The sequence below is a fragment of the Hevea brasiliensis genome, chromosome 9 (assembly GCF_030052815.1).
Source record: "Hevea brasiliensis isolate MT/VB/25A 57/8 chromosome 9, ASM3005281v1, whole genome shotgun sequence".
NCBI lineage: Eukaryota > Viridiplantae > Streptophyta > Magnoliopsida > Malpighiales > Euphorbiaceae > Hevea > Hevea brasiliensis.
The window spans coordinates 46,581,082-46,595,849 of record NC_079501.1 but is presented as its reverse complement, the minus strand read 5'-3'; the positions used below and the strand labels follow the sequence as shown (position 1 = coordinate 46,595,849).

Below are 14,768 nucleotides of genomic sequence, written 5' to 3'. Positions count from 1 at the left end.
ATAACTGTCTCTTGATCTGGACTCAGTGTTTCCTTTCCTTTTCCTGAGTCTTTGGTAATTGAGAAACACAATTTGAAGTGTTTCAGTACTAAATTAAATTGTCTCTAACGATAATGTTCGATAAACAATTCACTGAATACCTTTATTTGCTTAATCACCTAATATACCAACCCTCGATGCGTTCTAGGTAAATTAGGTTTTGGTGTCATTAATAAGTCACATTCGATAGGGTTTTAGGGTTGGTACGTTTTACCAAAGTCATTTCCTTGTTCAGTGCATTTTAATGCAACTTGCTGGATTCCGGGATACTAGTTTGACCTAACCGGACGACCTAGTTCCCTCGGTTTTCGGGTTTTGGTCAAAACTAAAAACTTATAGATCTATGTCTTATTGCACGCGGGGCAAAATTTCAGGTCAATCCGAGTTAAGTAGACCAAGTTATGGTCATTATACTATTGCTGGTCAAATGGCATCAAATTAGGTCAATTTTAGGTCAATTTGGTCAACTTTGGTTCGGCCAGTTTTTGGATCCGAACTTGTGCAAGCTTTTTGACTTTCTTCTGGTCATTTCTGGGTTTTGGTGTCTTCACAAGACTTGTAGGTATGGGTCTTATCTATTCATGGTTAAAATTTCAGGTCAATTGGACCTGTTTTGAGTGAGTTATGGGCTAAACACTCACTGCTGCCCAATTGGTCATTTTTCAGGTCCTAATTGTACCTAATCCGAATTGGTCATTTTCTTAGGTCACCTTGCAAGCAGAATTTTGGTATGCTTTCTCAATGAAAGTTGGCACATTTTGTGCCTAGTTCCACCTCCAATTGGTCTCATACCAATTGAGGTTACACATTTAAACTTATTGGCTAAAATATACACTGCCCTTAGTTACTTTGCTTAACACACATCAATTACACACATTTACCTTGCAATATGTTTACTTCCCTACCAAATCTGTTTTGGTACATTACCAAAACTATATATTACTTTACATTAACATCACTTTGGGCAGATTACAATTATCCTCAACATACCAAATATAACTCTAATTCCCAAAGTTCAAATATCATTACACATACACATAAACATCACTAGTTTTTACATACACTTTACACAGCAATTTCATACACATATCCTTCAATCCTTAATGCCACAATTCTGCCCATATCTTCAGGAACACATACACTCATCCAAGAGTTTCAAGGCTGCCGAAATTGTCCTTCAACACCAAAGTGTCCTACAATTCATTAAATCCCATTCCAAGTGCAAAATTCACCATATACATATGAAGTAATTCACTAGGTTATTAAATCATCATGATCAACATCCTTTCTCATTAAATATATGCACAATTATTTCATCAAATACATGAATCCATGGCTGTCCAAAATGAACACAACAATAACTCTTCAAACTCAAAAAGTTTCTTCACAAATCCAACACCCATAACATGCACACAAAACTTAACAAAGCTATCTTCAAAAATATGAACTTACCTTATGGTTGGGATTTGTTAAACCTTCACCAAACTTCTTAAATTTGGTATCAAACTCTTTCTTGTGATGTGTAGATAATTTTTCATGAAGGAACCTAAGAGATTGGAGTTGAAATGGAGGGAGTTAAGAGAGCTTGAGTGAAACGGCCATGGTTGTTTTCTCTCACCTTCAATTCGTCATGTTTAATGGAAATGGAGAAGATGAACTATCTGATGGGTATAGTGGACTTACACCTGCCCCACTTAGTATATATTAATCCCATAGTGCCCCACTCACACCATTTAAATCATATTATATGTTAATTGTTCATTTATCCCACATTAACCCATGATTTTAGCTATTTACTTTAGGTACCACTAAACCAATTTTTCATTTTATTTTCCAAGTGTAATATTATTTATTTTTAGTGGACATTTAGGTCAAAAGACACTTCGGGATGTCAATTAACCATAATGCCCCTGTTCGGGTTGCATTCCCGATTTTTCGGTAACACCGGGTTTTGTCTGTTTTTTGATTTCTCACTTTTCTTTGTACTAATTATTTAATTTTTCTTTGATCTTTCTAATGATATTTATTCTTCAATAAGGGTCTATTTAAGTCCCAAAAATGTTTTCCAGGGTTCCCCGCAGTCCAGGGCTAGTCAACGGTCCACGTCGTGGCTTCCCGGTGCGGTCACCCATCGCTAGGGTTTCCGGCTCGCTTAACTTTGTTACATTTCTTTGCTATTATTTTTCCTTTGTTTTTCTTGTATTTTCTTTTCTTGTATTTCATTATTTTATGTCTCCTCACTCATACTGAAGTGTAGTTTTAGGCATCCTAGCTGTCCGGACAGCACTGGTCACCGGAACAGCAGAACGCACTACCGAACTTAGGAGTGTTACAAGTGGCCTATAGGCTAGCTTTACCACCAGAGCTGGACAAGATCCACAATGTGTTCCACGTATCTATGCTAAGAAGATATCGCTCAGATCCTTCACATGTCATCTCCATGGAAGAAATTGAAGTACAACTGGATTTGACATATGAAGAAGAACCCATACTAATCCTGGCTCGGGAAGTGAAAGAGTTAAGGAATAAGCAGATTCCACTGGTGAAAGTGCTTTGGAGGCACCACAACACCAAAGAGGCAACTTGGGAAAGTGAAGAGACAATGAGGCAACAATTTCCTCAACTGTTTGCATCAGGTAAATTTCGAGGACGAAATTTAAATTAGAGGGGAAGAGTTGTAACACCCTCTCTGTAGCAACTCCGTACATTCTAATGTTCCGGTGACCAGTGTCGGACTGGACAGCTAGAACGTTCGAAAAAATATTTAAACTAACGTGAGGAACCATAATTAACTCAAATATTAATAAGAAAAATTTAGTAAAAATTTTAGAAATAAAATACAACCAAGTTAAATGAGCCGGTGCCCTAGCGATGGGTAACCTAGTGGGAAGCTGCGGTTCTCGCAACTAGGAGCCCTAGACCCGAGGAAAAATTCATAAAATAATTTTTGGGACTCCAGAGAAAGGTCATTGAGGTTCCTATGGCATTAGAATGCCAAGAAAATATTTAGAAAAAATTTTCAATCGGTACAGACAATTTTGACCCGTTAAGCCAAACGGAGGGCATTTTGGTCATTTCGCCTTCAGAGGCGATTTTTGGCCAACTTGTCCAGTTAAGTAAATAATTATTATGATCTAAAATATGAATAAACATTGCTAAAAATTGAATTGAAAATGAGTAGAAAAGAAAAGAAAAGAAAAATGAAAGAAAAGTGGAATTATGACATCACATGATGTCATTAGTTAGGTCTCCACCAATCACAACTCACCAAGCCAATTAAAAAGAGTTAAATGAGGCAAAATTGGAAAGAAAAAATCTGTCTTCTTCTTCTTCCCAAAAACCAGCCGGAACTCCTCTCATCCATTTAAAAAATTTCTTTCATTTTTCTCTCCCAAAACCTTGATTTCTCTCCACCAAACCCTAAGATACCTTCATTAAAATTTATCTACACCACTTGGAAAGGTGTTTGGCAGTCAAGGAAACAAGAGAAAGAGAAGAATTAACAAGAGAAAATTCTGCCCTACTAAGGTTAGTGCCATATTCTTTGATTTTACATCTTTCTAATCATGAATTTGAGCTAAGTTAAGTTGAAAATTTGATAAAAATTGAATTAATGAAGCATGGTTATATTCCATGAAATTTTGGCAGCCTTGACATGAGTTAGAGTTAGGAGAATTCTTTAGTTTAAAGTGAAATATTAGCTGCCCCTCTTATAAATTATATGATTAGTATAGAAAATTAGGAGTAAGATGCATGAATTGGAGGCTTGGTCAATTAGGGTTAGGGTTTTGAAATTTAATTTTGGTGGTGGATGAAAATGGACATAAACTAAAGTTTTAATGGTCAATTTCTGACCATTTGGCTATTGGTAAACAAGAAATGAAGTGTGTTTAGTGATAGGATTTAGGTTTAGTGTGGCTACCCTAGGTGACCTGCAGAATTGGACATGAGTCCAGCAGGTTTGGGCAGCCATAACTTGAATTGTAGAGGTTCAATTAGTCTTTGGCCAATTGGACATGATACTAGACACATAATGGCACAACTTTGGTGAAGAAACCATGCCCATAAGACCAAACCAAGTGGACCAAAAACTTGCCCCAATCTGGGTGTCCTGCAACCTGTTTCTGCAGAATGACCAAATGAACAGTGATTGTTCATTTCGCCATAACTCAGTGTAGAATGGCCCAATTGACCTGAAATTTTACCAACAACAAGCTAAGATATAGACCAACAACTTTCATGAAGAAACCTACCCCAAATTATGACCAGAACCTATCCAACAAGGAAGTTGAATTTACTGTTCACTGCACTGTAGATATGGTCAGTCCAGGAAAATTACAATCCGACCAGTTGTGGTTTTTGGACCATAACTTGAGCTACAAAACTCCAAATGGAGTGAATCAAAAAAATAAATTCAATTAGACAAAATAAGGAACAACTTTCATGTTTATTATTTTCCCAAATTCCCACTGCAACAATAACTAGTGGAACAGTAAAGATAGGGTATGAAAAATGAAAATTTTGCTCCATTAATTTTAAGCTTCGAAATGGTATTAGTAACCAATACAAACAAATTTTGAATGCAAAATGTGGTGTGTTGAGAATGTTAAAACCAATGTACCTATTTTCTATGCAAAAGTCAACATTTTTGTTGACTAATGAAGGGAATAGTAACACCAAAACTTGAAATTCAAAAATTGAAAAATTCAATAGTGTCAAATGCCCTAGTATACCTAAAAAGATTGGTTTGGATTGTTTGGCATGCCAATAGGGTTCAGTTAGCAGTACTGCACATGGCATTATGCCATTCTATGATTTCATGGCTTTTAGTCATTCTGACATTATGTTGACACTTGGCCTTGTGCCTAATGTTATTACAGCTTATTAGTCGTTACATTGCTGCCGGAGACACATATGTGACCGATGGTGTGACGGCTGAGGTACTTGATACCCAAAGTGCGGTTTACTGCTTATCCATCCGATCGTCGGATAGGTTACTTGGGCAACCAAAAATGAAAGTGGATAAATTTAATGAAATAATGAATATAACAAGTACAAAATAAGTAAGACTACAAATACTCATCGAAAATTTATTTGCAATAAGACATCGATACATTCACTGCATATTTATTTTCTGTTATTTCTTTTTATTTTATTATTAGCACCACTAAGCATTATTGCTTAGCGCGTTGCTTTTGCCATGCGTAGGCTCTGGAGATACTGACCGAGAGCCCAGTAGACCACAGACTGGGTGAGACCTCCTGCAGCTCTGCATAGTGTCCGTGTCACCTCACCGTCATCAGTGCATTGGTAGGACACTAGGTTTTATTTTGATATTTTGTAATTAACTTTTATTTTCTCATATGTAATTGAAACTTATGTAATGTATTTTGGTATTAATGTAAATAGTAGAAATTGTGTTTATGAATGAAAAAGTGAACATTTATTTATGACTTTTACATGATTATCATATGAGATGAATGATTGAGAAATGAAAATGTTGTTGAAAAACATATTGAGATTTTGTTGATGAAATGGAGTTTGGGATTGATTGAAAATATTGGAAGTGTTTTTCATAGGTTTCGAAGAACTGTTTTCTCCATTTTTAGCTGGTACTCTGCCGGATTTTCTATAAAATTTTCGGAACCTCAAATAAATTATAATTTCAATAAATGACTTAAATGAATTATATTTCACAAGTTATATTCAAAACTATGATAAAAATTAATTAAGGAAGAATAAAAATGATTAAGATAAAATAGAGTGTTCCGGTACACCGTGTGACATATCTTACTCGGATATACTGTAGACGGATAAGGGTTGTCACATATACACTTTGATTTCATGAATTGAAGCAAATGGAAATTAGGGCTCTTTGCAATTGGAAAATTGGGAAAAATTTAGGGATTTTGGTGAATTGATACCCAATTGACATAATTGATGCTTGAATTGGTCAATTGATGTGTTTATGAGTGTGGTTGAATGCATGGAATGAATTGAAGTGTGAATGTGGTAATGTCCAATTCTGGACAGATTGACCTTGGTCCACTCAAATGGATATAATTGAAATTCTGTTATTCCAATTGGTGTAATGCCCATTGAAGATGAAAATTAAGACCCAAAACAACCATCTTCATGTAGAAATCTTGCCCTAAAACTGACCACAAGTTGGTGTAAAAATTTGGTTAAATCCGGATTAGGTACCCTCCCACTGGACAAAACTGACTATATGAACAGTACATGTTCAAATGGTCATAACTTGGTGTAAAAAAGTCTAAATGACTTGATTTTTATACCATTGGAAAGCTTAGACATAGTAGAAGAACTTTTATGCAGAATACAAACCCAAATTCTGATCATAACATCGTCAAATTGCCAACCAAACTTAGGTCACCAAATCTGCTAGAACCCTAATGTGCCCAGAATTTCTGGGTTTTGACCAATTCAGACAGCCTTAGTAAAAATGACATAACTTGAGCTAGAAAACTTCAAATAGAATAATTCATAAAGAAAATTAAAGCTAAGACATTAAGGAACAACTTTGATGAAAAAAATTTGGCCAAAGTTCTATTGCAGATAGGTCCAATGGAATAGTAAACCTAAGTGACCAAAACTAAAATTTTAGAATTTCTCTTAGGGAGTTTTGAATTTCAATTAGCAATCAATGCCAATACAATTGTAACCCAAAATGTGGTATATGGGTGCAATTAGAACTAGTATATCCCTTAAGTATGAAAAAGTCAAAATTTCAAATGAATAGTGAGGCGAATAGTAACCACAAATGCACGAAATACAAAGGACTCAAATTTTTGAGTATTCAAATACTTTAAATTGTGTGCTTAAGTAGAAAAGAAGACCAAGAAAGATAAAGAAAAAGTGAGTCAAAGCAAAGAGGCTACTCATTAGAGGTTTGTGCACAATAACTAATCCTTTTTTATTTTCAATTTTAATTTTGATTTGAATAAGTTGTGAAATTAATTTATGGCCTCATTTGTGTTGAATATGTTGCTTGACAAAATTATGTGTTGCTAGCCCAAATTTTTGGAAAATTATTTTGAATAAAATACGAAAGAGAATTGAATGGTATTTTGATGCTTGGAAAAATTGTTGAAATGGTTTGAAACTACAGTATCATTACTATATGTTGAATTCCTCACTATCTTACCTAGTGAGATGAATTGGATTTGTTTTCCCCTCTGGTTGAAGTGTTGAGGTGTGTGCCAGTTGAGGACGAATTGAATGAGTACTCATATATTTATGCTACCTAGCCTTGGTATTTCCCATTAGCCTTTGGTTATTGGGACGAATTGGAAATCATGTCATGATCAAAACTGTGTGTCTTTTTAGAATTTTATTTTATAATTGATGGAATGAAATATGTTTTTATTAAGAAATTTTTTGGCTTTAGAAATAAAGCATGATTTTATATATATATATATATTTGAATTGATTTATTTGGGGAAATTGTAATTTATTTGCTGTGTAAATTGTTATTTTCTTTAAATTGTGCACCATTGAGTCTTTGGCTTAGCGATAACGTTTTATTGCTATCTCAAGTAAAGAGGTAGATAAAGCAGCAGAGTTGGCTGCTTGGGACTCGAAGTGACTAGAATTTTTGAGATCATTACCGGGTATATCAATTGTACCCTTGTAAATTTTTATCTTAATGTATATGTAACTGTGTGTATGTATATTAGACTTGAGTAGTTGTATATTAAATTTTGGAAATTTATTTTGACCATTGTAAATATTTTTACTGCAAACTTATTATTTCTTATTAATGAAAAATTTAAGTTCTTTTTTTTGTTTACATTTTTTGTTAAAATAACGAATTGCTCGAAATTGTGGTTGTTGAGATGAAATTGTGATGAGGATATTGGAGTTGTGGATATTAAATGTATTGGGAGTATTTTTAACAAGTATTTGAAGAATTAATTTTCCAAAAATAGAGAAGGCACTCTGTCGAATTTTCTGTAAAATTTTCGGAGATTTCAAATTAATTTAGAAATTTGATTTAAAACCTAAACTTTGATTAATGATTTTATATAATTAATCGGCATTACCCACCACTTTAAAATGATTAGAAATTGGTTTAAAATCCCTAGTAGTATATTTAATGGATTATCAGTAGGTGAAGTTTGGTAATTCATTAGGTATACTACGATATCATATTATGTCTTACAGAGGAGTAAGGTGTGTCATATATTTTTATAATAATTATAAATATTAGAAGCTAAGTGTTGATAAACTCAACATTTCATTATTGAAGAAATTTAACATGAAAATATATCAACCAACAAAATAACAAAGAGTTAAATTTATATATTTATAAAACAATTACAATAACAAAATTATATTATAATTATAATTTTTTTCATAATAAATTTCACCTCTTATATTATTCATTCACAAATTTATAATTTTTTATTTCTACCGATATATTTTCACTTTCATTAACTTAAATCTAAAAGTGATACAAAAAACATATAATACACATGTCATTAAAAAATAAAAATTATTGTTATTATTATTATTATTATTATTATTGCAATAATAATTAATCTATTATAATAATGTTATATCATATATAAAAAATTTATAAAAATTAAACATAACAATATTAAAGCATGAGTACTTACAACGAGTACAGAAAATTTACAACGTATATTTAGGGAAAAAAAAAAAAACTAGTATTACTAAGGGATTACTAAAATAACTGTCCTTAATGATTCAAAATAAATTTTTTTTGAGACCTTCAATTTTAACCTATCCTCTAATATAGTACCTCATTTTCACAAATTTTGCACTGAATTTTAACTTAAAGCTGAACGAGTTATGGTCGTTGTAGTAAGTAGGTTTGGGTCTGCCGCTATGTCGATGTCTTGATATAGCCCTGGCCTAAAAAAGAAAAAAATGAAAGAAACGAAATTCATGGAAAGTGCAAAATTAAAAAAACGAAATTCATGGAAAGAAATTAGGCAAATAGAGCATACTTGGCATATACGAAGGCTTGAGGACGGTCACTTCCGAAAGGGAGAGGATAGAAATCACATGCGACGACGACAGTATGCAATAAATACAGAAGGTTTGAAAATATAATCCTTACATTAATGAATCAGGCCCTACTGCGAGTTGAGTTTATATTGAATTTATATCTACATAAAGTATAAATATATATAATATTATTCAAGATATATTTATATATTTTATAGTATATTTTATATTTTAAATATATAATAAACAAAGTTTAAATAAAAAAAAGTATCAGAAAAAATTCTTAATGATGAATCTAATAAAATAATTAATCAATAACTTTTTTATAAATAATTTTAATAACTGTAATTAAAAAGGTAATTATATATTTATCCATTTTCAATTGGCTTTCTCTTTGTTAGTGAAAAATAATGGATGACTTGCAATATGGTGGATGAGAAAAATTGTGACTGCTTATTTCTCAAGTGCACAAAAAAAAAAAAAAAAAAAAAAAAAAAAAAAAACTTGTGTGTGTTACAATGCAAAACATTTTATTAGAAATCTAAAGAGAATAGGTTCTTCGCCTGGAGGTTCAACCGCTACCTACCTTTTTTTCCTTGGCCAACAAACGATGTTAAATGAAAAATTGATTTCATTCTTCTATCTGTTATAAACTATGCCACTCTTTCTCTCTCTCTAATAAATTTTCAAGATGAGCAATACCACACGCTTTCGTCAATTCGTGATTCACATTTGGTAGGGGTCAAGAATTAAGTACTGTAATATTTCCACGACCATTTTCAGCAGGTGTAAATCAAGAATCATGCCCAAACCTTTTAGTTTGGCTTTTCCTCTATTGTTTACATATTTTCAGTGCCTTGTTCCGAACCCGTTTAAGTAATGAGGCCTAGTTAACATTGCCTTTATAGCTTTCTTCGTCTCGCTCTCATTCTTCTTATTTCTATCCTTTCTTCGTCACTTTAGCTGGGAACTAGTGAGAATGGGTGTAATTGGCAAAACCAGAATGGTTTTGCCATTAACATGTAGAGCCATACATGAGGCTTTGAGCTTCATTGTCTTCTCTTTTCTTGATCTTCTTGATTTCGTTCTGTGTTTTGCATACAAAATAGCAGATTTCCTCATTGAAGCAGAATGGAAGCCCTGTTATTGCACCTCAGCTAAAGAAGCCATCACTAGCTGTGGCAAAATCTTGGTCTCTGAGCAAGGTGAGTCCAAGGTTGTATGCCTCAGTTCTAGCAAGTTAGAGCTAGAGGAAATCTCAGACACTCTTTATGCCCGCCCTTCTCTACTTTCTGAAGTTTCGAAATTAACTGTTAATGAGCTAGAACGAATCAAAAAGAACCTTTTACGAACTTGCGAGAAGACGAAGAAAGGAACGGTGAGATCCACATTCACTATTAACTCCACCATTGTTGAAATGCTTCAAGGAAAGATTGAAGGGCAGCAAACACATCCCATCCCAAGATGGTCTGATTGTGATTGCAAACATTGCACTAGTTGGACCACCTCTAGCCAAGAAACTCTATTTGTTAAAGCTGAAGGCGCAAAAGGTAATAATAATAATAATTAATCATTAATTATCCATAGTTAATTAAGCTATTAGTAAACTTTTTATTGGAGTTTTTATTGTACCAGATAAGGCAAAAGAAGACGTCCTCTTCATCCATGGATTTATTTCATCATCAGCATTTTGGACAGAAACCGCATTTCCCAACTTCTCGGATGCTGCTAAAGCAAGCTACCGATTCTTTGCTGTGGATTTGCTAGGGTTCGGGAGGAGTCCAAAGCCAACTGACTCGCTTTACACACTTAGAGAGCATTTGGAGATGATTGAAAGATCTGTGATCGAACCTTACAATGTTAAATCCTTCCACATAGTGGCTCATTCTTTAGGCTGCATTTTGGCCCTAGCACTTGCAGTAAAACACCCTGGATCTGTCAACTCCCTTACTCTCCTTGCACCAGTAAGTTCAATTAATTGTTCTTGAAAAATTATAATAATTTGTTTAACTATTTAATCACCATTTTTTTTTTGAAAGCCTTAATTACCCAATATGGGCATGTTATTTAATGTCTATGGCAGCCATATTATCCCGTTCCAAGAGGGTTACAAGCAACACAATACGTCATGAGAATGGTAGCTCCAAGGCGCATGTGGCCACCGATTGCATTTGGTGCGTCGATTGCTTGCTGGTATGAGCACATAAGCCGGACAATTTGTCTACTTATATGCAAGAACCATAGGCTGTGGGAATTTCTTGCCAAACTTGTCACAAGAAACAGGTAAACTATTCAAACCTTAAAATGTTTCTTTTCATTCAAAACCGTAATCTCTATCTGCCTGTATGTATGCTTCATGCGTAATCAATGTCTTTACATGCTAATGTGCCCAATTTCTCAACTACCCACCAACCATATTATAATTTTATTTTATTTTTTTATTGAAAACTGACAACCGTAGTCTAGTTATTTAGATTTTGCTTTTGCAAAATTTTTAATTTTTAATTTTGTTTGTTTTTGGAAAGAAAGGATTTGTCGACCTACTTAATGCTTCCTTGTTTCTCTAGATAAGCGCAAAGTTTCGAGGATTTCTAGTCATTGATGGGCAACCTATAAATAAAAGGGTAGATTTTTTTATTAGATTTAAAAAATAAACGTAATATAATGTTTGAAAATTAATATGTAATATCAGATTATTGCAATAGAATACAACTCAGTATACATATTTCAATCCTTTCCTTCCGAAAGATTTTAATCACAGTGAAAGAATTATACAAGTGTCACTTGGGAAAAAAAAAGGTGATAAAACCCAATACCAATAATATATATTTTCAGATGAGTAGTGTAATAAGATGTTTTTTTATGGTTACCAAATCATTTTTATAAGAATTCAAATGAAGAACACCTTAACCCAAAAATAATTTTTTGTTTAATCCATTTTGGAGATCCCTTTAGATTTCATACTACTGATCCAAGTGGTGGACCCATTAATAAGTGTGAGGCTAGAACTTTATGGTTCACCAAATCACAATTGTGATAGTTATGATGTATTGTACAGAATTGTAGTGATCTACGCAGTGGACCCTATCCAATAAATAATGACTGGGTTCTTGTTGATGGTTTTGACCTATTCAAATGGCTATAATCTATAGTTCGATCGATGTACTTAGATGATTGGTAGGCCACCCATACCGTTTCAGACAGTGAAAATTGAATGTTCTGGTTTGAAAATGTTTCGCACCATTATCTGAAGATAATATATATATATATATATATATATATATATATATATATATATATAGCCAAATACTTTTTTCATTTAAGTATTAGCACTTGTTTTCTAACATTAAAAGAAAGACATACGCAAGTTTTTTCATAAATTTGGCGTATCTTCACTTAGAAATATAGATTCAATTTTTTTCTTTTTAAATAAAATCTATTTCTTGTATAAGGGGAAAATAAACACGTCGGAGACCGAAACAGATGTTTAATACTGAAATTAAGTCGGTGTTTCATTTAATATCAATCCTGCTGTAGTGCTTCCGCTTGGGCTGTGGGTTGGTCTGAATTTTTAACGACAAAGACATTTATCTACCCTCCCTCCCTTGAAATTAATGCAAAATTTTCGAAAAACATGTTCACAGGATTAGGACATTCTTGCTTGAAGGATTCTTTAGTCATACCCACAACGCAGCATGGCATACCCTACACAATATTATCTGTGGAACCGCCAGCAAGCTCGACGGCTACCTGGACGCCGTCCGTGACCACCTTAAATGTGATGTCAATATCTTCCATGGGAGAAATGATGAGCTTATTCCTGTTGAATGTAGTTACAATGTACAAAAAAGAGTTCCTCGTGCTCATGTTAAGGTGATGGAGAATAAAGATCACATTACTATTATTGTTGGTAGGCAAAAGGCCTTCGCTAGGGAACTAGAAGAAATTTGGAGTAGATCGAGTGGTTAGGACTCTACTATTTTGTGCATGCCCTAGATACAAGTCACCATATACATATATATCTTGCTGAACTGAATACTGGCAGGTTTTCTTCTGCTTGTCCAAGTGTGAAATCTCAACTAGGCAATTACCCACCATTATTAGTGGGGTAAGAAATGCTTGATTATTTATAAACCCATGTGATTTCATAAGAAAATGAAATGGAAATCCTAGATGTTGAATGTGTGGTACATGCACATCTGCATGTGCTATTATATTTCTTTCTTCTTAGTTTTCCTAATACCTTCTATTTGTTTGGAAAATTGTAATAAATTCCTGCCCCTTAATTAGATGAAGTTGTTTGCTGTTAATTGAATTTTAGTTCATTAAACGTGTTAAAATGAATTGCAAGTATACCAAAGACGTTAAGATCTGGATGTAAAATGAGTAGTGTGCCTTTTTTACTTCTGTTCAGAATGACTATGAAATAAGAAATAAAGGACTCAACTTCCGTAAGGTTACTTGACATCATTAGGATGTGTTTTATCAAGACTATGCGCAGTCTCACTGCTTCAAAAAGTGTAAATTAATAGCTTACGAGAAAGAATGTAATTTGAGTGAGCTTCAAAAATAAATTGCTCTCTTGATTACATGAAAAGTAAACACGTGTATGTAAAAAGTAAATATTTGCGTGAAAATCTGAAGACAATATTTTGAAAAAGTAAATGATCTCTTATTTGTAGAAAGTTAATTAGCGCTTTGAAATTGTAAATGCAATGCTATTGAAAAATAAGTTTATACAGAAAAAGTAAATGAAACTTTGATTGAATTGGAATTGAAATATATTCTACTTCAAAAAGTGAATTGCAATTGAAATGCACATTAAAACTTGATCTAAATTTACTGAGACCTTGTTACTTAAACTAAGGATTAAATAGGAAAATTTATTTATTATTTAGTTGGTTGGATTGGATAAGGGATATATATATATATATAATGCACATTAAAACTTGATCTAAATTTACTGAGAGCTTGTTACTTAAACTAAGGAATTAAATAGGCAAATTTATTTATTATGTAGTTGGTTGGATTGGATAAGGGATATATATATATAGCAAAAACTTATTATGGAAACATCATACTAACTCAAGCCAACAGACCTTCTTAGTTATACTTAACTTAGGAAGCATCATGCTAGGTAAAAGAAACCTAGAGAGTACAAATGAACTCCAAAAACAAAAAATAAAAAACGAAAATAAAACAACCAGGAAAGAGCAACCAACGACCAAAAGCACCAAGCATCAAACACAAAAAAAAATAGCCAAAGCTAAAGACTGGCGGCACATAAATGACGCACAGATCATGTAAGGCACACGAGTTAAAATGTTGAACAAACTAACCCATCAGATTTAATTGTCATCCTTTGAAAGCACAAAAAAAGCATGCCAATTTAAACCATGCCACAAATCATCAATTCTGAATGGCCATTGTTTTGCTAATAAATCATCAACACTATTAGCGTCACGCAAAACATGATTGAAAATTGTATGTATCGTTCTTTGTTTAGCTACACCTTGCTTAGTAGTAAGCACGCTCACAATACCCGTGTATTTCACTTACTTTAGTTGCTCATAAAACCAGCCATCTCCATTAATTACTTTTACTTCCAAGCCACTCACTGTTTTTTCCTTATCGAAAGCTCAGCCTTGTTGATTAATTGCTTGTAACGTATTCAAAGCAAATACATTCAGCCGAACGTGTTTGCATCTTTACTTGATTGCCACTCATACATTAGG

The 14,768-nt window shown here is 33.2% G+C and overlaps 1 protein-coding gene across 1 annotated transcript; it reads left to right on the top strand.

Moving 5' to 3' along the window:
- Nucleotides 1–9,734: 9,734 nt before the first annotated feature.
- Nucleotides 9,735–13,329, top strand: LOC110658273 (probable lysophospholipase BODYGUARD 3). The gene is made up of 4 exons (XM_021815817.2): nucleotides 9,735–10,583; nucleotides 10,669–10,997; nucleotides 11,117–11,316; nucleotides 12,678–13,329. The coding sequence occupies exons 1-4, from the start codon at nucleotides 10,013–10,015 to the stop codon at nucleotides 13,000–13,002; spliced, it is 1,425 nt and encodes a 474-aa protein (XP_021671509.2). The 5' UTR covers nucleotides 9,735–10,012; the 3' UTR covers nucleotides 13,003–13,329.
- The last annotated feature ends 1,439 nt before the right edge of the window (nucleotides 13,330–14,768 follow it).